The sequence below is a fragment of the Gambusia affinis genome, linkage group LG06 (genome assembly GCF_019740435.1).
Source record: "Gambusia affinis linkage group LG06, SWU_Gaff_1.0, whole genome shotgun sequence".
Lineage (NCBI taxonomy): Eukaryota > Metazoa > Chordata > Actinopteri > Cyprinodontiformes > Poeciliidae > Gambusia > Gambusia affinis.
This window is the reverse complement of record NC_057873.1, coordinates 6,503,441-6,523,599: the sequence shown is the minus strand read 5'-3', so window position 1 is coordinate 6,523,599 and position 20,159 is coordinate 6,503,441. Positions and strand designations below refer to the sequence as shown.

Sequence of the window (20,159 nt, the reverse complement as noted above, 5' to 3'; positions counted from 1 at the left end):
CCAATTTAATTTCATCAAAGGTAATAGTTAGGTAATAGTTTAGCTCTGATGGTTGAAACATGTAGCCCTTTCCTACTAGCATCCAACACCTTAGCTCAACTTGGCTCAACTCTATTGTACATAGTTGTTACAATTGATAATATCTTTAATGAGGGGAGTACTCATGTAGTTGGGTTTCCAGAGTCCACAAAGTAGCATGAGAAACCGCAAACAATGTCTATGGGGCATTGCCAGGTTGAAATTCCGACTTCTTAAAGCTGCAGTATGTAACTTTTACAAAAAGAAGTAGTTTCCAAATTTGCTAATAGTGTCGCCGTGTCATGACAGTATGTCACATAATTTGTGAAAAGATTGAGCTTCTTCAACTCCTCACTGAGCTACTACTATTGCCCTCTATAGAAATTCACCACTCACAGTCAAAAACAACCAATCAGAGCCAGGAGGAGCCTTAGTGCTATCAATCAATGCTTCTCAATGTGCTAATAAGAGAGAAAAAACTTAATGTTGCAGGAAAACTGTTTATCTGCCATAATCGGTGGCCATGCTAACAACCTTTAGCATTTGTGGCAGGCTGTGTTGTGGTGAACCAGCTGTTTCATAGCAGAGAGCAAGGAGGAAGAGGTGAACATGAGTGACTGACAGCACTAAGGCTGTTAAGATTGTACTTTACTTTTATCAAATATGTTAAAAGCATTTTTACATATTTCTAATAAAAGTTACATACTGGAGCTCCCCCAGCACCCGTCCCTTCATCCCTACCTTGTTCTCACCTCCCATTAATTCCTCGTTGTTCCATCTGGGAGGGGTGGTGGGTACTAAGCAGACTTCGGAAAAGTTATTTCATGAAGACTGGACTCCCACACTGAGTGTTCACCCAAAGCTCCATTCATTTAGCTCCCATATGACTCATATCCTCATTTGTCCATCAGACTCCTTCTTTTATTATGTCTTTACATTCATGTGGTGTAGCACTAAAAACTCAGTTATAAGCAGATAAATCAGATAAACCTTTGGAATTGCCTTCACCTTAATCCTAAATAAAATATGAACTCTCTCTGTAACTTGTAAAGGGAAATCCAGCCAAATGATACTTTGAGATGTTTTTTGTGTTGGAGCCTGTGTGTATCATTTTTGAGCCAGTGAGCAATACTGCAAATTTGTAATAAATTTGAACTTGTGAATATTTTTTGACATAAAAATTCTTTAAGTTGGAAAATTATTCCCCCCTCTAAAAAGGGGATGATCTATTTAAACATTATCCTGTTTTTGTTTTTCTCACCCAGATACTGTGATTGTTTTTATTTATAATCATGTCACATCTCTCTGCTGCATCCTGTTACACTTTTTCCTGATCTGTAGGGCGGAGACTAATGGCCCTTGACATTGAAAGTCTCCTGAAAGAAATGCCACTTTTTAGCTCTCCTGTTAAGGTAGGAGGACTGTACTCTATGCAAACCTTTGGATATTTCCCCCCAATTTGGTAAATCCTGCGGACAACTGGATCACTATAGAAAACATTAGAAATGACACCAACGTCAAGAAGAAGGATATGTTGTTTTTGTCAGTCTACTGTGCTTCATTTTTGTGAACAGAATATAAACGCAATCTAATTTACAGTACACCAGTACACGTTTTTTTAAAAAACTTTCCAGACAAGTGGAAGAATCTTATATAGTATTAGAGAGCCTTTGGTTCATGTGAAAGGCAAATTCACAGGCAGGGAGGAGGATTACAGGAAGGGCTCTGAGTTGCTTCTTATCACGCTGTAACATCCAGCTTGCGGGCGCACTCAAGACGCTTCTTCGAGCTTCAGAGGGAGGAAAGGAAAACTCATGGAAAACAAAATGCACGGAAAGATGAGTGCCAGCAGCACCACGTCGATCGCTGATTCAACTGATTCGAAAGTAAGCGACTTGATTGATGCTGGATACAGCAGGTCTGTCAAAGTGGTCGCGCGTAGTTTGGGAAATCTAGACCCTTTAATTCATGGCTTAAATTCGAGTGGGGACTGCTCGGTTTATAAGGACTGCAATTCTATTGAGGCGTCGGTTTCTGCAAAACAGTCTTATGACAGCAACGGTGACTATTTAAAGTCTGGTTGTGTTCCCTGGGAAGAATTAGTTAAACTTCATAGGTCCAGCGCATCTCTGTCGGAAAGTACCGCAAATCTAAGCCTGTCCTCCACACCTTGTAAGTTCATTAAAGACGAAAAGGAGCCCGCTGTGATTATGGACACCCCCTGTCCGAAGTTTGACACATCACCTGAGATCCGCACTCTCGACACCTGTTGCGAAACAGAGAGCAAGCAACATCTGGGGCTTGAAGTAATTCCCCGGCCACGGATGGAGGGTTCTCCTAATTTTCTTATAGAGCTGACCAAGCCAGAGCAGCTGGGGAACTCCGGAAGGACCGACTCCAGGTGTACTGTGTCCGCCCATTCCCCCGCGCCTCACACCACTTTACGTTGGCAGATCCAAACCCCTAGTTCTGAGCCTCCGTACTGGCTCCACACCACAGCTATGACCGAGACGGACGCCTTTCCAGCCAGCAGCTACGAAGGGATTCCGAACCACACCCAGACCCAGAGGAACCCTTCACCTTTCTCCACCTTTCCAGGGTAATACATTTTCTAATGTAGCGTTACTGTTTCTTTTGGTTGTTTTTGTTTTTATATTCAGTGATAAATAGTTTGGTGTGACAAGTACTGAAAAGAGAAGAATATCCCCAACTTTGAAACTTATTCTTTATTTCATTATATTATTATTCAAAATAAAAATGTATTCATATCTGGAGCCAAAAATACAATTAAGAAATATGTTTTTTTTTTTTTTTACATAAGTTAAGAAAAACTTAAAATATGCTTTTGATAGATTCAAGATATTAAGTTTTGAATACGGTCTATATGGAATCCAAGAGTATTTTTTTCTGTATTCATTTATTTATTTTCTATTTCTGTGCTGATTTTGAATTACTCATCAAACTCACCCTAACATTTGATTGGTAAACCTGTTCTGTAACGTCCAATCATTTTAACCTTAAGAATATTAGTCCCGCCCACTGACTGATGCAAAATACCGACAAACAAGTCGATGTTTCAATTAATTAAATAGAATTAATACCAAATAATTATATGTACTTTTAGAAAAAAACATGAACACATTGATTTTGTTTCATGCTTAAATATTTACTTATGTGTTTAAATAATTAGCAAAAATGCTACTATTAATTCATGTAGGCTATTTATCTTTTTTATTTACAGTTAATATATTGAATACATGAAATGCATATTATCAATATTTTTAAACATGTTGACGTATAAAACATCAATAGTAAGCATTTAAATATTGAAACTAATTAATTTTATTATATAATTTCCAATTTTACTTAACTTGGGTAAATAAAATATCATTAGTAAAAAAGACTAACATCTAATTGGTTAATTCGCCCAGCAACTTGGCTGGCAAATCATCTTAGTCATATTTGCTCCACCTACTGACTTGGCAGGATAAGGCAGGGAGAATGAAGAAATAAATGCTTAAATAGTTACATATGCTTTTAACAATGAATAAAATGCTCATTGTTATTCAGACCTTATTACATTATCTAGCCATTGAAATTGTTTTTAATCAATTGTATATATTGAGAATTATTTTTTGAATTATCACATACATACATTTTGCTCTTTACTTGTAGCAGTTTTGACCCTTTATATATTCAAGAAAATCTTATTTTCTTGAATATATAAAAATCTTATTTGGTCTACTTTCTAGGATGCAGCCTCACAGAATGTGTGTTATCTGTGGTGATGAAGCATCTGGCTGCCACTATGGAGTCCTAACGTGTGGGAGTTGTAAAGTATTTTTCAAAAGGGCAGTGGAAGGTGAGCAACAAATTCAAATGTCTGGCTGCCAGATCTGTTTAAGTGCATGATTTAAGTTTGCGTTACTTTACTTATTTTGGTTTCCATTCTCTAAAATGTTGATCCCTCCAGAAATCACTCTTACATATTTTATTGGGATTATCCTGTAAGGGAGAACAGGGGACTGTAAAATGTTGAACAGTTTAAGTGCTTCAGAATGTTCTCTTAATTCAGAATGTCCTTTAAGTAATCAAAAACCAAATGCTTTTAGTAACATTGAGAAGCTACAGAATGATCTATAAATTTTGATGTAATATTGTGATTAAATGGTATTTCTGAGATTTTCACATTAATTAAGATTAATGTGACACTACAACTCTAATATGCTGATCTCAACAAGCAACAGCCTGTTGCTGAAGACACATTTTTTAAAAAAATATATAAATTTTTTTAGAAAAACATATGGAAGTAACTCATTAAAAATCATTACATGAATGTTTTAAAATTAAAATCAACCAGGAAGTAATCTACTAGTTACTGCTATTCCTAACATATAAAACATAGTTTACTACAATCTCCCATACAGATTACCTTTAAAATTGTTGTTTTTCCCACCATCACTTTTTAGATTTCTTGACCTATTTTTAACCATATTTACAAAATGATAGTGATGTCATTTGGTAGCACTACTACCTTTGAAGGCTACTGTATATTCAAATATTTAGCAAGTGAAACTGCTTTGGCTATATAGGACTCTTGGAATGATACCAAGCACATGACGCAATCAAAAATAAAATCACTAAAAGATTAGCAATTCATTTTACTTTGTGATAAATGTCTAAATTTGTTCTTTGAGAGTGTTATCTAAACCTCTTTATTTTCATAACTTTGACACTGATCAGACTATGTGAACACATACTACAAACATAAATGCTCAAATTCTGTTCCAGGCTCAAAGTCATAACAAGGACAGATACAAAATAAAGTTACTACATATAGCCTAAAAATTTTAGATACGTGAACCAATTTTATTTCTTCAGATCTATATTTAGAAAAAATAGCAAGCATTTGTTCTTCAATTAGTTTTTAATACATTTATGTATTGTTAACTTAGTGGCAACTTGATTAAGTAGCCACACATAAAAAAACAACAACCTAATTTGGATTGTTTCACTAACCCAGTTCTAAATCAGTTAAACAATCCTGCTCTGGGTTGCTTTTACACAAATGTTTTGGTTATGGTTTTGAGCCATCAGACTGGGTTTGCTTTTCAACCCCAAAATGGGAAAAAAGTCACAAACGTCATGTTGATAAAGCTACACCACACTTAGTGTAGATTACTGACCAGCTAAATATTTGGGTTAAAATAAAGGATTTTCTGTTTTAGCTCAATTCTTTAAAAATGTTCTGAATCAGAAACATTCAAACAAAAATGTTACATTGTCTAATAAGTTTTTTAATTACAAACAATGAAATAGTGCATATTAATAATAACGAAATAGCACATTATTTAGTCAGTGTGAATGTGTGAATGATAACTGTATAGCTAGCCATAGCTTATGCTAACTTGATAGATGGGTATGCAAACTAGCTAAACCTGGCTTATGCTTTAATTTACTTATTCTCCAATGTGAACTAGAGTAAAAAATACAAACTACTGACTGTTAAATATTACACAGCATTTCATTTCACTTACCATTTCTTGTAGTAAGAGTTCAAAGTGGCAATTCACCCAATGATGATGCTACCTTCAGTCTTTTCTAAAACACAACAAACTGGTTCACTATCATTGATCCAATGTTTGGTTTAAGCCACCCAACCGCTATTCAGATGCCATAAACCAAACATCTTTTGTCAAGTGATAAATGCTTTAAGAGCCTTCGTCATGTTCCATGTCTGAGAAGATTTAAAATTTGAAATGCTACAACAGTAAAAGTTTTCAAAGAAAATTTTTGTAACAATGTTCCAACATATCTTTACTTGAGGCCTGTTAGATGCTTTTTAACCTCTAATGGTCTTTGAGCCATACTCCTTTTATGCTACCTAGGTAGTTTAATTACACACAACTACATGTAATAAGTTTATTTGTTTGATTATCTTGTAGTCTAAACAACTTGAAACTAAGATTTTGACTCAAACAGAAAACCCAGTCATTCATAAACACTTTGCAGTCTTCTATGGTAGTTGTTAAAGGTTATTAGAAACAGTATCACTTCGAACAGTGTACACCATGTTCTTCATCTTGGACTTTTTTTGTTATCTTGCAGTGCAAGATATAGTGAGAGCCACTATGTCTCACCATGGCCATGTCACTCTGTTCTCACAGCCTTGCCTCTATCTAATTTGCCTCCTTAGGTCTTTTAGAATGCTGCCTGAGTTTGGAGTGGTTAGTCAAGAGCCCGTTCAATACTGCCCCCCACCCCCATCCATCATTTACCACCCATGGTTCCCTATATATTTAGAAACCAAGCACTGTTAAAATTGGTTGTACTGTCTGTTTGTGCCCATTCCCCTCAACAGGCCATCACAGCTATCTCTGCGCTGGGCGAAATGATTGCATTGTGGACAAAATTCGGAGAAAAAATTGCCCTGCCTGTCGCCTCAGAAAGTGTTATCAAGCAGGAATGATGCTTGGAGGTAGGATTTCATTGTATTTGTTATCAAAATGCTACCACACCTCCATATTAGTCATTTCTTTGAGTAGCAAGCACCATGTCTCAAACTTTTGTTCAAGGTTGATTCTTCACAAAACACCAATTCTATTGTAAGCTTTAGGTTTATGTCAATATCTAAATTAGAACTCAGAAGTGTACACACCCCTATTAAAATCCTGAGATTTTGAATCTTAAAAAATTGAGAGTAAGACCAATTATTTTAAAACTTTGACAATTTTTTGGTTCATTTTCAAAGTTTAATCTATGGGACTCTATCAGCCTTCCACATCTGGACCTGGCAAAGGTCTCGAACTCGCTTGCCATCTTTGGGTTCCCTACCAATACTTCTGCAGATGTAGCTCCAAAACAAATTTTATTAAGAAAAGAAAATCAGAGATGCATGATGCTGCATCATGCATCTCTGATGACGATGATGCTGAAAACGGAATCGTTTTTCACCTTCTAGAAGATCTAGTTTAATCTGACAAAAATTAACCCCAGATCATAATGTTACCACCATCATTCTTCACTGTAGGCATGGTACATTATGTCAAAAGTACAGTCATTTCAACATTGGTATTCACAGTATTATGATTATCACAAATCTCACAAAAGTGCTTGAAATATTGTATGTTTTTCTAATACAACATATTCCATATTCCAAGTTTAAACTTTGCATTCTAATCCAATGTTCAGCCTGGTGGATAGAATCTCCCATCAGCAGTACTTGACCGATTACATGTAGATTTACCCCAATTAATATCATGTTCACAATATTTACACCACTGCATAATCTTTCTAATATTGTACTGGATTACTTTTCTTTATATCCAAGTATTTTACAAATTAATTTGTGTGATTTTCACTTGGGGTACTTCCTTATTAGATTTGATAAAGCTTTATATTTGTGTCTCAGGCAGGAAACTGAAGCGCTTTGGAGCCTTGAAGGCCTTGGGCTTGGCCCCGTCCCTGATGTTCCAGTCCCATTTGGCCATGTCCGGAGATGGCCAGGCCTTGACCTCTGTGTCTTGTGTCCCAAGCATCCATGAGCTTCAGCTTTCCCAACAAATAATTAACATCCTGGAAAACATCGAGCCTGAGATTGTGTACTCTGGTTACGACAACTTACAACCTGAAGTTCCACACCTTTTGCTCAATAGTCTCAACAGGCTGTGCGAGAAACAGCTGCTGTGGATTGTCAAGTGGTCCAAGTCCCTGCCAGGTAACAGCTCTCTGCATGTCAGGGTTGTCACTTTTGTTGTCATAGGGATCGCTCTGGGAGGCCTAGGTCTCCACCTTTAGTGATTCACATTAGTCACAAGAAGTGTTCAACTCTTATCTCAGAGAGAACAACAAAACATGAAAACCAATGCCCTGCAGTGATGATTCACTTATGAATCACGTTGCATCAAATTAAGAGGTAGGAGAAAAGTTGTCAAAGATAGGTATTTTAATGTTTTTTGACTCTGTGTTCTACTTTCTTTCTAAGGTTTTCGAAATCTTCACATCAACGATCAGATGACTCTAATTCAGTACTCATGGATGAATCTGATGGTGTTCTCTCTTGGGTGGCGCTCTTTTCAGAATGTCACCAGCGAATATTTATACTTTGCACCTGATCTGATTCTTAGCCAGTAAGTAAATATCTCAGTGCCTTGAGAAAGTCTGACATTTTTGATTTTATATGAACAAACTGCAGTGAAACAATATGCTATCAGAAGACAGCTAGTAAGTAAATCCACCAATTTATGATTTATTTGCAGTGTAAATATAGCCTTTCTGTAAAAGTCTCAGAGGTTTGTCAAAGAACATTATTAAAAAAGGCCCAGGAAGACCAAGAAACATAGCAAAAACAAACAAACAAAACAAAAAAAAAAAACAGACGGCTATTTAGAGTATCAGAGCTGCAGCTAAAAATCAGATAGTAACTATTGCAGATCTGCAGAGATCCACTAGGTAGGCCATTGTCTTCCTACCCAATTCCGGTTGATTCCCATCTACCTTCAGTTTTACATCTGGGTTTTCTCTGGAGGAATTTTAACCAGGCCAAACAGTGAACAAAAAGAGGAGTTGTGAATGATTAAGCCAATTTTCTGTTCCATTTAGAACTCTAGTCTATCTATGGGTTTTGTTGGGCAATGGCAATGGAGGAAGTGAATGGAGTCATTTGGTCCGTGTTGGCCACACTCCCAAATATTGAATTAACATCAACAGCCATCTTACTGGGCTCTAAACTTCTCTCTTCGCAGTAGGGGATGGTTGTTTATGTCACAGCTCATTTCTAATATAGTGCTGAACTGACTCATTACATTATGGCCAAATGTTAGCAATTGGGTGCAATGTTAAATCTCAACTGAGTCCATGCCTTTAGCAAGCAACTACGTCTCAGTAGCCAAAGATCCAGACCCTTTGTTTGAAGCAAAGCATAGAAGAAGCATAGAATGGTTTTTACTAGGCTAGACATCCTCTACTCAGTGGAGAGAAACTGGATCGGAAACATATTAGTCAAGCATTCAAAAAATCTGACTTTCATGGTAGAAAATCCAGAAGATAGCCACTAGTTAAACAAAAGTCACCACACATCCTGTTTGAAGTTGTCAGCGTAGAAGACAACAAACCAAATGATAAGATGGAAATTCAATCTTTTGGCCATTTAGAAAGACATTATATGGGGCAGAATATCAATAGAGCATATCACCCAAAACACACTATATTCATGGTGAAACATAGTGGTGGCATCATCGTAGTGGACATATGCTTTTCTTCAGCAAGGACAAGAAATCTGGCCAGAGTAACTGGAAAGATCAAAAGAGATGAATACAAACCAGTTCTGGAAGATAACCTTGCAAAAGCAGAACAACATTTGAAATAGGTTCAGAGGGACTATGAAGAATGGTCTAATGGAGGTCCAGATCAACAACAAAGCAACAATCTCTGAGAAGATTTAAAAATGTATTCATTTCTTCATTCTACCTATATCCAGTTTGACTGAGTTGAAGCTATTTACAAAGAATTTTAAACAGCATAAAGATGCATAAAAGCTGGTGTTTGTAACTTACCAAAAGTTGAAAAGCTTTATAGATTCCATGAATAGTATTAAGTAAAGATGTTCAAACAGAGAAAAAATAATCAATGTAATTTTGAGAAACACACTTTAAACTATATATTTTTTCTTTAATTTTTAGGGAGCAAATGAGGAGATCCCCAATTTATGATCTCTGCCTGGCGATCCAGTTCATTCCTCAGGAGTTTGCCAACCTACAAGTGACCCGTGAGGAATTCCTCTGCATGAAAGCTATAATATTACTCACCACAGGTGGGACCCTTAAAATTGAACACAACCACTACACAATGTTGCAATTTAAGAAATGCGAAGCTTTGAAGACCAACTACTGCAGAGCTGAACAAAAACAGGAGTGTTTAACAAGATTAGACCTTGAATAGATTAATGTAGCAACTATTGTCAAGTTATTTTTCCTTATCAAACAAAAACATGTTATTCAAGCACATATATTTCCTTTTCCTGAAGCATTTTTTACAACAAACGGTTGCAATTTAGAATTTGCATTTAAATTTGCCTTCTTGCTTGTCTTATACGCTCTCAGTGCCTCTTGAAGGTCTGAAAAGTCAGGCCGCATTTGAGGAAATGAGACAAAACTACATACGAGAGCTGTCCAGAGCCATTCACATGAAGGAGAAGGGCATGGTGGCCAGCTCCCAGCGGTTCTACCACCTTACCAAACTGATGGACGCCATGCATGATGTAAGGCTCTTTCAGAAAGTACACCTCTAGTGGGTGCGTGCTTATTGAGCACCAAAAATGAAAAGAAATGTCTCCTCTCTGACAGATAGTGAAGAAGGTCAACCTGTTCTGTCTGAGCACCTTCATCCAGGCTGACGGCATGAAAGTGGAGTTTCCAGAGATGATGTCAGAAGTCATCGCCTCTCAACTTCCCAAGGTGCTGGCTGGGATGGTGAAACCCCTGTTGTTCCACACGAAGCAGTAATGCAAACATCATGACTATGGTGGTGGCCTTTGACTGGATTATCATTGCAAAATGCTTAAATCTTCAGACACTGCATTCTGCTGTAGTCAAATGTGTAAACTATGATAAATGCCTCAATGTAAGGCAAAATGGTAAAAAAACCCCACATGGATTCACATGAATGTAAAGTGCCTCTGAAAGCATGAATGTCCTTGATTGTTTAATTTCCAGTTTTAAATCATGTTACAAAAACAAACTTGAATATATTTTATTTGCTTTTTCTGTAACAGACCAACATAAAACAGTGCAGAATTTGTAAGTTTATAGTCTAGATAAAATAATATTTTGCTGCAGGGTAATATCTAAAGTAGGGGTCACTTTAGCCAAATGTTTTCCATCTTTGATTGCTTTTTTTTTTATTATTATTTGAAACAGTGACAGAAAAGCTGGAGGGCCACCCATCATTTTGTCAGATTACAATTCACACTCCTGACCAATTCATGTAGTAGTAGACATGTTTACGTGCAAAGTACAGCTAATTAAGGACTTGTCCACACGGACATGATTTTCAGTGTATCTGCAAAAGATTTTTGTTGTTTAAGCAGTGCATTCACATGGATTCAGAGTCTTGTGAGACCACAAACTATGATTTTTAGTGACGTTGAAGCTCCATTTCTCTTTATGACTTGCATGCACATCAATTTCACAAGTAAACATGGCTGGTTTGGTGTGTTTTGTGTTGTTCTCTGGTAGCACTACAGCACCACCGATTGGCCCGGCATACCTATTACATATTTTTCTGTGATGTCCTGTCATGTTGGCCCACATATTTGTTTTAAGTGTTTCCAAAAAAATATCATGCTCATTCTCCTCATTCAAAGGGTTTGTCAACAGTTCGGTTGGAGAAATGTTTCCTAATTTCAAAACAACTGATAGAAGTGGCTTTTAATTTCAGTCTCTTGTGTAGCAGCAGAAAACAGATTCAGCTTCCAGATCAACATCAAAATTCCCATGAGAAATCATCTGTTTGAGGTAAATGTGACAATAGAGTCAGCAGGAATTCTCTTTGAAACATTAGACTAAGGACAAGTAAGCAAGCAATTTCATTGTTTTTACATATTGGTCCCACAGTCAGTATTTTTTATCACAGTGGATGGATTTGTTTGCTTGATGTATGATGGAATGGTATGGATTGTTCAGCCTATTCGGGTTGAATTTTAGTTAAAATGAATTGAATGTCCAATAGTCTCTGTGTTTTCTGAATAACAGGATATCTGTATTGATAATGAAATTAACTTAACCCTCCTGTTGTCCTAAAATAACATTTAGTGGATCTTTGGGGAGTTTTAACATAGTGGCGGGTCATTTTGACCCGAGGACAACAGGACGGTTAAACACAAACCATCTATTTTTCATTCATGTTTAGATGCCACTTTGTGTTGGTCTTTGACAAAAAAATCACAATAAAATGTATTAAAGGTTGTGGTTGTTACGTGATAAAATGTGAAAAGGGTCTAAACATTTTTGCAAGGCACTGTATCATAAACACAATACAGTGTCTTCCACAAGTATTGTTGATGTGTAAAAATATTTTTTTTTTTTAGTCAGTATTCTGACTAAAAATATAGAGAAGTTCAGTCGTATTGCTATTTTCTTTAAGCAATATATTGATCAACAAGCATTTGTTTTACTTCATCTGTTCTCTTGTCTTTCAAATTTGGAGAGCAACCATAAAAAATAGACCTATTTGTCATTTCATATTTAGATCCCAAGAACACAGGTGGGCCTCAAAGCTAATCAAAAAACCCAGACATTATAACCATCTTAAAAATATTTAAAAAATTAAAACATGAATACATCATTTTAAATGAAAATGGTGTATTTTAATCTACTTCATTTTAAAAATGATGCAAAACACATCCTTTTAATGCATTAAAATGATGTATTAAGATTTTTAAAATTAATTTAATCAATGTGCTCAAATTAAATGATAGATTTCCAAAAAACTAAAATATGTGTGAGAGTTTAGTGCTACAATAGATAAGTTTTATAGATTTTTACACATCTCCACCAAGGTGACAATAATTGCGTTAGGTCCTGTAAAGCATCCGTCATTAAATCTTTTGTGTATTCTTGTGTATCAAACATTTTCCATTCTGCCACTTGTGTACAGTTTTATCCAAATGACGTCAACACTCTAGATTAAAAAAAAGAAACATCTGAAATACTAATATTTTTGTACTGAAGCTGCAAAAAATGGAACAAAATTTTGCCTTCTCTGTGCAGAACAACTGCATAGCTTATGGACGTGCAAATTCAAATTGGGCAGGCAGAGAAAACTGGAGAGATCTTACCCATTGTTAAATATTTACACACCAAAATAAAACTAAAACAACTTGCGTATGTGCACAAATACCAGCCATTTTTATTTTCAGAACAGAGAACAATTAATCATATTTATCATTTAAAGAATGAAGAATATTTATAGTTTATTCAAGCCAGTGAAGTTCATAAAAAAGTAAGATTAGTCAAAAATGTTTCATCAAATCTTTTCACATTAAAAATGTAACTAATCAATCAAACCTTGACACATAATCCCATGTTAACACAGCATTTAGATTTTGGTGGTTGAACAGGTTTAGGTTATCTATCCAACATGTAGATCTCAGTTTAAATATTCCTGCAATGAAAATTTATTTTCTCCTCATAGATTCCTCTGTTTTTGCTTTATTTTCCAGACGTAAAAGCTTCAGATTATCAAACAAATATTAATGTAATTTCAGGTCAACCTGGAAAAACATTAAAAAGCTGTATTTTATAACAATCTCATTGGTTTTAAGGGGAAAAAGATAAAGACTTATATACTCCTATGTGAAAACAGGCAATGCCTCCACCGGCCAAACATGTTGGTGGTAGTGTGATGATCAGGAGCTAAAGATTTCACACTACTCTCTGGCTCAGGACTTGGTGGCTTAACTTGATTAAAGAAATCACAAATAATCTGCTCTATAGCAGAAAACACTGAAAGTCTTCAAACTAAGACAGTTCTGCAAAGAAGGGGGTCATAATGCTCCAAAGCAATAAAAAAGAATTACCTGATGCTTGATGGCAGTCTTATTACAAGTTACATAATCAGTTGGTATGGGACTGATTATTATTTTTTTTTCTTAATTAAAAAAATTATTATATTTTATTTACGGTTATCTTTATCTGACGTCAAACTTTTATGAGTGACAAAAAGGCAAAAAAGAGAAGAAATTTGTGAGGGGCAAATACTTGCAACACTCTACTTGTTTATCCTTCAGTGAAATATAAACCACATGTACCTGGACAGATGGTTTGATCATTCACTTTGTATTTGCTCACCTATTTATTTAGGATAAATTGAATGTTTGCAAGAAATCCTAATAACTGTGTGAAAAAGTATGCCAATTTTGACATATTCAGGAAATGAGTATCATTTCCCTGACATGCCCTAACAAATTCATTTACTGTAAGGGAGTAGTAGTTCAGCATCAAGTGTTCAAGGCCACCTCGCATTCTTTGAAGTGTACCGTAAATGGAAAAGAACAGCCTGATCCTGGCAGGAGCTAAATGTCAAATATTCTCCCAAATACATTTTGGGAAACGAGAGAAAGTTTAACTTTGCCGGGTGTTTTTGTTTGTTTTTTTTTTTTTTTTTAAAGTTTGAAAAAATAATTGTGTTTTTCTTTGGGGGTTTTTCTGAAACTGTATCACTAACTTTAACTTTGTAGACAATTTTTGATTTTTAGTGTGGGAATGTTGACAAGAGTAAATATGTATTAAATGTCTTCTTTCACTGATAATGTCATACTTGTGTAGTTGTCGTTACTTGTACACCAGTGTACCACTGACCACACAATATACATTTGATGAAATAACTTTTACATACAACATATATTTGATGTGCCAATATTCAGTAACAGACAGTTACAAGAAGTAAATATTTAATATAATCTTAAAGAAAAAAAAACATGAGCAGGTGTTGTACAGTAGCATATAACTGACGAGGCAACAGCCAGGAACAGTTTCAGTGGGTAAACAATAGTCCAGAGATACTAAGGTGCAAAACCATTATTGCTTTCTCTACTATATTCTAACAGAATAGATTATTTTATTTGAAATCACAGCTTGATCAATCAAAATGTTTGTGACAGATTTGTGATGAAGTGTGGTGAAATGGGTTCATATAGGATACATTTCTGAGAATAAAATAATTAAAAGAGAAATGGATTGCTCTGTGATTCTGTAGGCTAATACTAGAAATCAGTGCCGTCATTTTGTATTATTTTTACATCTGACTTTAATGCCAAGCTGAATTGCTCTGTGGAGCAAACAAATGCATCAAAATGTCATAAAGGGAGGTATAGAATTGGTCATTAGTTTGGGAAAGCCTTGACAATAATATCTGCTATAAATGCAAATAATGTTGGCAAACAATAGTCAAAAGTTTAGCCACATCTGCATGAACGTCTTAATAATTTTGAGTTTTAAATTGAAGTAAGCTTAAAAAAAAAAAAAAAAAGTCATGAACCAAAACATGTCTGAAACATTATCATTAGAACAATAAAATAGTTCAAATTAAATATTGGAGGTGGATTTGCAGTGCACTCCTTCTGTGTTGTTTTAATTTGGTTTTCTTGGGATGACTCCTAAAAAAGCTTAATGTTTGCCTAATGCCTCCCTTACATGTCTCAAAAAGGAGAAGTACAATAAAAAAAGAGCTACAATTTAAACTAGATATAATTTAGAACCTCACATTAAAAATCTGGGCACATATAAGGATTTTTAAGGTCTTAAATTGAGATGGTTACATGTAAGACTTATTCTGGCTTTAAATGACCTGTCATAAATCCAGTCTCACTCCAACTCCTCCAATTGTTCCTGCCATAGCAGATAAGGAGCTCAGTCTTTGCTGCAGCTGATCATGAGACATTTCTTCTGAAGGCATTTGGCTTTTCTGTGTAAGCATCTGCAAATTTTACTCTTTAAATGCTTGAATGGGAATGAATGAAGAGTGCTAATATTCAGTACCTGGACTTTGACCAGGAACTGATCAAAGTCCAGTTTGACTTTGACCAGGAACTGATCAAAGTCCAGTTTGACTTTGAGTTATATATATTGAATATGCATATTCAATATGTATAACTTTGACTGTATTTATTAAAGAAAGTCCACAATAAAGCCAAACTTGGGCACTCAGTTCTTGTTTTCAAAATTAATCAAAGTAGTAGGATGGCTTTAAGTTTATTGGGACATATTGAGGAATCTGGGACAATCTAAGTAAAAAGATATTTTACTGTTGCCTTGAATTTTACAGGTTTTGCTTTATGAGTTTGAAGGCAAAGGTAAAATGTCTTTTTTCTTAACCTGTCCAAACACATCTTAATTTCCCCAATATTGCATTACCATTTCACTCTGGAAAACCCCCCAAAAAACGATTCAAATATGTCACTCCAAATACAAAATTAATAAGAGATTCATGTCAGATGATGAGTGTATATCATTCTCTGTCAGGGAACTGGATATTGGGAACTTAACAGTGAGCACAGAGTTCTTTTTCCATTGCTATCATAAAAATATGGCAGGGTTAGCTTCTTTTACAGGTAAACAACATAATTCTCTGGGATTAAACCTGTTTTGCCCTCGTATGTTGCTTGGAGCCAGCCTGGTTCGACGGAGGGGTAGACTAAAGGACATCAGAGAGAGTGAGAGTGAGAGAGCGAGAGAGAGACAGAGAGAGAACATTTGTAAGTCTTGGAGAAAGAACAGGTTGTTGTATTTTAGTTGTACTAGTTCTACAACAAAATGTAGTGAAAAGCATTGTGATGATTCAGGATCAGCCTGCTATTTTCAGTCAGCTGTTGGAGTGTATTGTACAATTTAAACTCAAAGCATCAAATCATCAACACCAGGAAGGTAATTATTGTGGAGAGTAATTAAAAGCATTAAGCTTGCTTGTAAATGATGGACGCATTTGTTGACGTTTTTTGCCTTTGGCGGCAGACTCTGCTGGCTGTGATAACAGGGAACAGGCACCAGAGCCAATCACTAGGTTACAGTGACCTGACTGCTCTGCTTATGGGTCAAGCCATCTCTTTATTGGAAAAAAAACATGAAGCAATAATAAAAATAACATGGTTAAGATTTTCAGCATGCATAATGGGTTGTGGGGTTGTTGTTATATGAAACCTTTCTGCAAACCTCTACCTAATACACAGGCATATCTCAGTATGCCTGTTCACTGAGATATACAGACATACTGTATATCTCAGTGTACAATACGACTGTATACTGAGGCATATTTTGTTCACTTTTGAAACCAAAAGTGAACATTTAGTTTTGATTTATTTAGATGATTATGGCTTACAGCATGTATTATCAGCATGACAGTATGACAATTATCATCAACTATGGAAATCTCACACTGGATCTCACACAGCAAATAAACCCATAAAATCTTACCAAGTATTTTTTTTTTTTGTCTACTTCCTAATGCAAATATTTTCACACACTTGAAACTATCTTACAAGAAACTTTGCAGGAATATGTAAGAACTTGTTTTATGTAAGTTAGTCCTTAATAATGTGGCAGATTTTTGCAATTATAACAAGAAATTTCCCATGTTGTTATAAGTTGAAAAATGCCGGTAAAACTTTTTAACCAATATTCAAGAAGTATTGAATTAAAATAAGATCCCATGTGATGCTGAAAAGTTACTTGCAAGTTAGTTGTGTCATATTTAAAATGTACAAAGATATTTGCACTGAAAACTAGACAAAAATTGCTATTTTGTTTTTGCAGTGCGCTCTTCTCATGGACAGGGAGCTTTATTTTTGGATGAGATGCAAAACTTTTCATGGTGGACTTTATACCATCAAACAATACACTGCATAATCATACAATCTTACAAAATATTTTTGTCAAGTTTCTAGCACAAATATTGTAGTACATTAATAATATTACGAATTTATTGAGCTAAAACAATCTCCTATATCTTCCTGAAAAGTTACTTATTAGTTAGTTTTGTCTTGTTTCAACTGTATTTGCATCAGAAACTAGACAAAATAAATACTTTGTAACACTTTGCAGTATTACAGTGTAGTCCAATCGTCTTTCTAATTAGAAACTCCTAAAGTCATATTTGGTGTAGGAGTGGCTTAACAAAAGCAATGCAACCATCCACTGGATCCACAGTCCATGCTTTCTGAATCTGCCTATTGCCTGTGTACTTTTTACAATCGTGTTTTTCTTCTGCTTAAATTGGCTGTGCTTGCAAATGATAATCTGTTTATTCCCAGCAACATTGGGAAAGTCCTTTTGGAGCTTACTGGTGATCAGTATAGTCAGCAATTTTCTCCAGATTGTTAAGGCCAAAATGTGGTCATAGCACAACATTTCTGTATAAAAAAAATTATGATTTTTTAAATTTTTTTTTGGTTTGGTGAAGTATTCTACTTTTATTTTTATACCTTTTACGTGTTTGCTTGCTTTATGTTGATGTTCTTTATGTGATGCCAAAGTGCTGTTTTAAAAGTGCTTTTAAATAAAGTTGGCTTGAATTTCTGACATATGGCCATCAATAGAAACAGAAATAAATGCTTGAAATATATATGTGTGTGAGTGTCACTTTTTGACATAGAAAAAGTTTCTGTTTGCATACCATTTGAGAAGTGCGCCCCCTGAGGAAAGCTGAGCTCATTGCTGTGCTCTGCCTCACAGGAATACATGGCCTTGGCATTTCTATAAAGTCAAGAAAAGACAGATTGCAGTGAATCTGAACGAGTATCAGAGTTAATAATAAGGTCTACATGTTGTAGATTCTGTTATGTGTTACCTTCCTATAGGGACAGATTGTGAAGAAGAGGGATTTTCAAAAAGGAGCGCTCTGGCAGCAACCCTAAAAAGGAATAGAAATAAGATACAACTGTAAAAGAAAGATTGACAATTTTTGTTTTTGACCAAATCACATCTGTTCAGTTGGTTTGACCAGCATTTCGCATTGTTTAGAGCGACACGAAAGGCAAAAACTACATATAAGGGGAGGCTTCCTTCCTCTAGGCAGACTGAAGTTCGTCATGGCGCAGAATTGAGGTGAAACACGCAACACAGACGCACATGAACCAAGAGCACACCAATCGTAGGAGTCAAGGTCATCTGCAGAGCTTACGGGCCAGGCTGGGTGGGTGCTGGACAGGGAAAGACTGCTTTCGAGACCGTGTGACTGGCTCCTCAGACACGACAAGTCAAACAACTTGTTTGTCCCAGGAGAACGAGCACAGACTGCTGCTGGGTCACATCAACCCTAGAGCAGGCAGAATGCAATTAAAGGCAGCCCTCCCACCAGAGCACAGAAGAAATCTCCAAACATGCACTCATTTGATTTTAGAAACCTCTCAATGCTCATAAACTGAGGAGGGGGGAGGCAGACAAGTCAGAGGAAGAGGGGGAGGAAGGAAAGAGGGAGGAAAGAATTGCTGCTAAGCTATTGTGCTCCAGTCTTACCAGGTTATTGCGGATTTGTGGTGCCATGTCGCCCTGTAAATATTCAGAGCCCCGAAAAAGTAATGACAGCTCTAGAACTTTTTTACATTATGTCACGATGCAAATGTAAACTTCAATACACTTTTTTATGTAATCAGGGCTACACAAAATCGTGCATAATTATGAAAATAATTAAAAAAATATGATTCTGGTTTTTTTTTTAGATAAAAATCTGAATAGTGTGGGATGCATCTAGTGACTGAAACTGTTGTCAAATATTTTTGGGGGGCAAAATTGCTAACCTTAATTCAAATCTGAATGAATGTCATTTTTCTTGCCACAGGGATCTTGGATTCAGATCTGCAGTTTGTTTTAATGTAAGCCATTCCACTGTAATGTATGTTTATGATTGTTGACCTGCCAAAAGGTTCATCACCGTCTCAAGTCCTTTACAGCCCCTTTCTGGTTTCCTTCTTTGGGTTCTTGATTTGTGATTTTTGTTATGGGTTAAAATACTTTTAGTGATATTAGCTCTTCCTGGTATGTCTGTTTTCATAGTTTACTTATGTGTTCCCCTTTCTGAATAGTTTCTCTAGATTATTCCTGTTAATGTGTTAGATTATTCCCTTTCTGTTTTATTTAGGCAAGTGTTAGCACATTCTGTTCAGTTCCTGTCACTCCTTTCCAGTCAGATTCAGTCATGTCAAATTTTGTCTAGCTTCACAGTTTATTCTAACGTTTGGATTTTTTTCCCTTTTCACATTACTCCTCTCATGCTGCACTGGTGTTTTTTTCCCCTATTCTCATTAGTTTCATTACTGCTATTTAGATTTGCTGTTAATTTTATTGTCTAGTAGGTGTTACACATTTCCTTATGTTTGCTACACTTCTTGAGTATTTGTGTTAATTTTCTTCTTTTACTTTTAGGGCTGTTTATCCCTTTGGCTTCAGTTCCTATTGCTTCCCTATGATCAAGCCCACTAAACTCAGCTATGTTATCCCGTCTCAGTTACGCCACTCACCTGTTACTGTTGACTTTTCAAAAAGACAACAGCCTTTGATAGGATTTTCCCATCTGAATAGTGGATCCTTGCACCTCCTATCAAGTTCCTATGGGCCTCTTCATTGCTTCTCTGATTAATCCTGCTTATAGAT

At 35.8% G+C, this 20,159-nt stretch overlaps 2 protein-coding genes across 9 annotated transcripts in view; one reads left to right on the top strand and one right to left on the bottom strand.

The window, feature by feature from the left end:
* The first annotated feature begins 1,401 nt into the window (after nucleotides 1–1,401).
* pgr (progesterone receptor) lies at nucleotides 1,402–11,981 on the top strand. 2 transcript variants are annotated; one of them, XM_044120441.1, is made up of 8 exons: nucleotides 1,402–2,617; nucleotides 3,771–3,880; nucleotides 6,380–6,496; nucleotides 7,430–7,735; nucleotides 8,003–8,147; nucleotides 9,699–9,829; nucleotides 10,119–10,276; nucleotides 10,366–10,505. In XM_044120441.1, exons 1-8 carry the CDS (start codon nucleotides 1,833–1,835, stop codon nucleotides 10,366–10,368), a joined length of 1,755 nt encoding a protein of 584 aa, XP_043976376.1. In that variant the 5' UTR covers nucleotides 1,402–1,832; the 3' UTR covers nucleotides 10,369–10,505. The 2 variants fall into 2 exon arrangements, with proteins under 2 accessions (XP_043976376.1, XP_043976375.1); XM_044120440.1 differs by having other exon boundaries at nucleotides 1,404–2,617; nucleotides 10,362–11,981.
* A 178-nt stretch (nucleotides 11,982–12,159) lies between these two features.
* The window catches only part of LOC122833121 (rho GTPase-activating protein 42), a 117,877-nt gene continuing 109,877 nt past the window's right edge, over nucleotides 12,160–20,159 (bottom strand). For all 7 annotated transcript variants that reach the window (XM_044120437.1, XM_044120438.1, XM_044120432.1 and 4 more), the window contains 3 exons: nucleotides 18,358–18,420; nucleotides 18,184–18,263; nucleotides 12,160–16,209 (listed from right to left, as the gene is read on the bottom strand). In XM_044120437.1, the coding sequence (XP_043976372.1) occupies nucleotides 16,121–16,209; nucleotides 18,184–18,263; nucleotides 18,358–18,420 (232 nt within the window). In that variant the 3' untranslated portion in view covers nucleotides 12,160–16,120. The remainder of the gene's footprint in view (nucleotides 16,210–18,183; nucleotides 18,264–18,357; nucleotides 18,421–20,159) is intronic.

Excerpts from the sequence above, each read along its gene's own strand:
- pgr (XM_044120440.1), top strand. The coding sequence starts at position 1,833 with ATGGAAAACAAAATGCACGGAAAGATGAGTGCCAGCAGCACCACGTCG. Across the intron at positions 7,736-8,002 it reads GTGGTCCAAGTCCCTGCCAG|GTTTTCGAAATCTTCACATC; the intron begins GTAACAGCTCTC and ends TTTCTTTCTAAG. Across the intron at positions 8,148-9,698 it reads CCTGATCTGATTCTTAGCCA|GGAGCAAATGAGGAGATCCC; the intron begins GTAAGTAAATAT and ends TTTAATTTTTAG.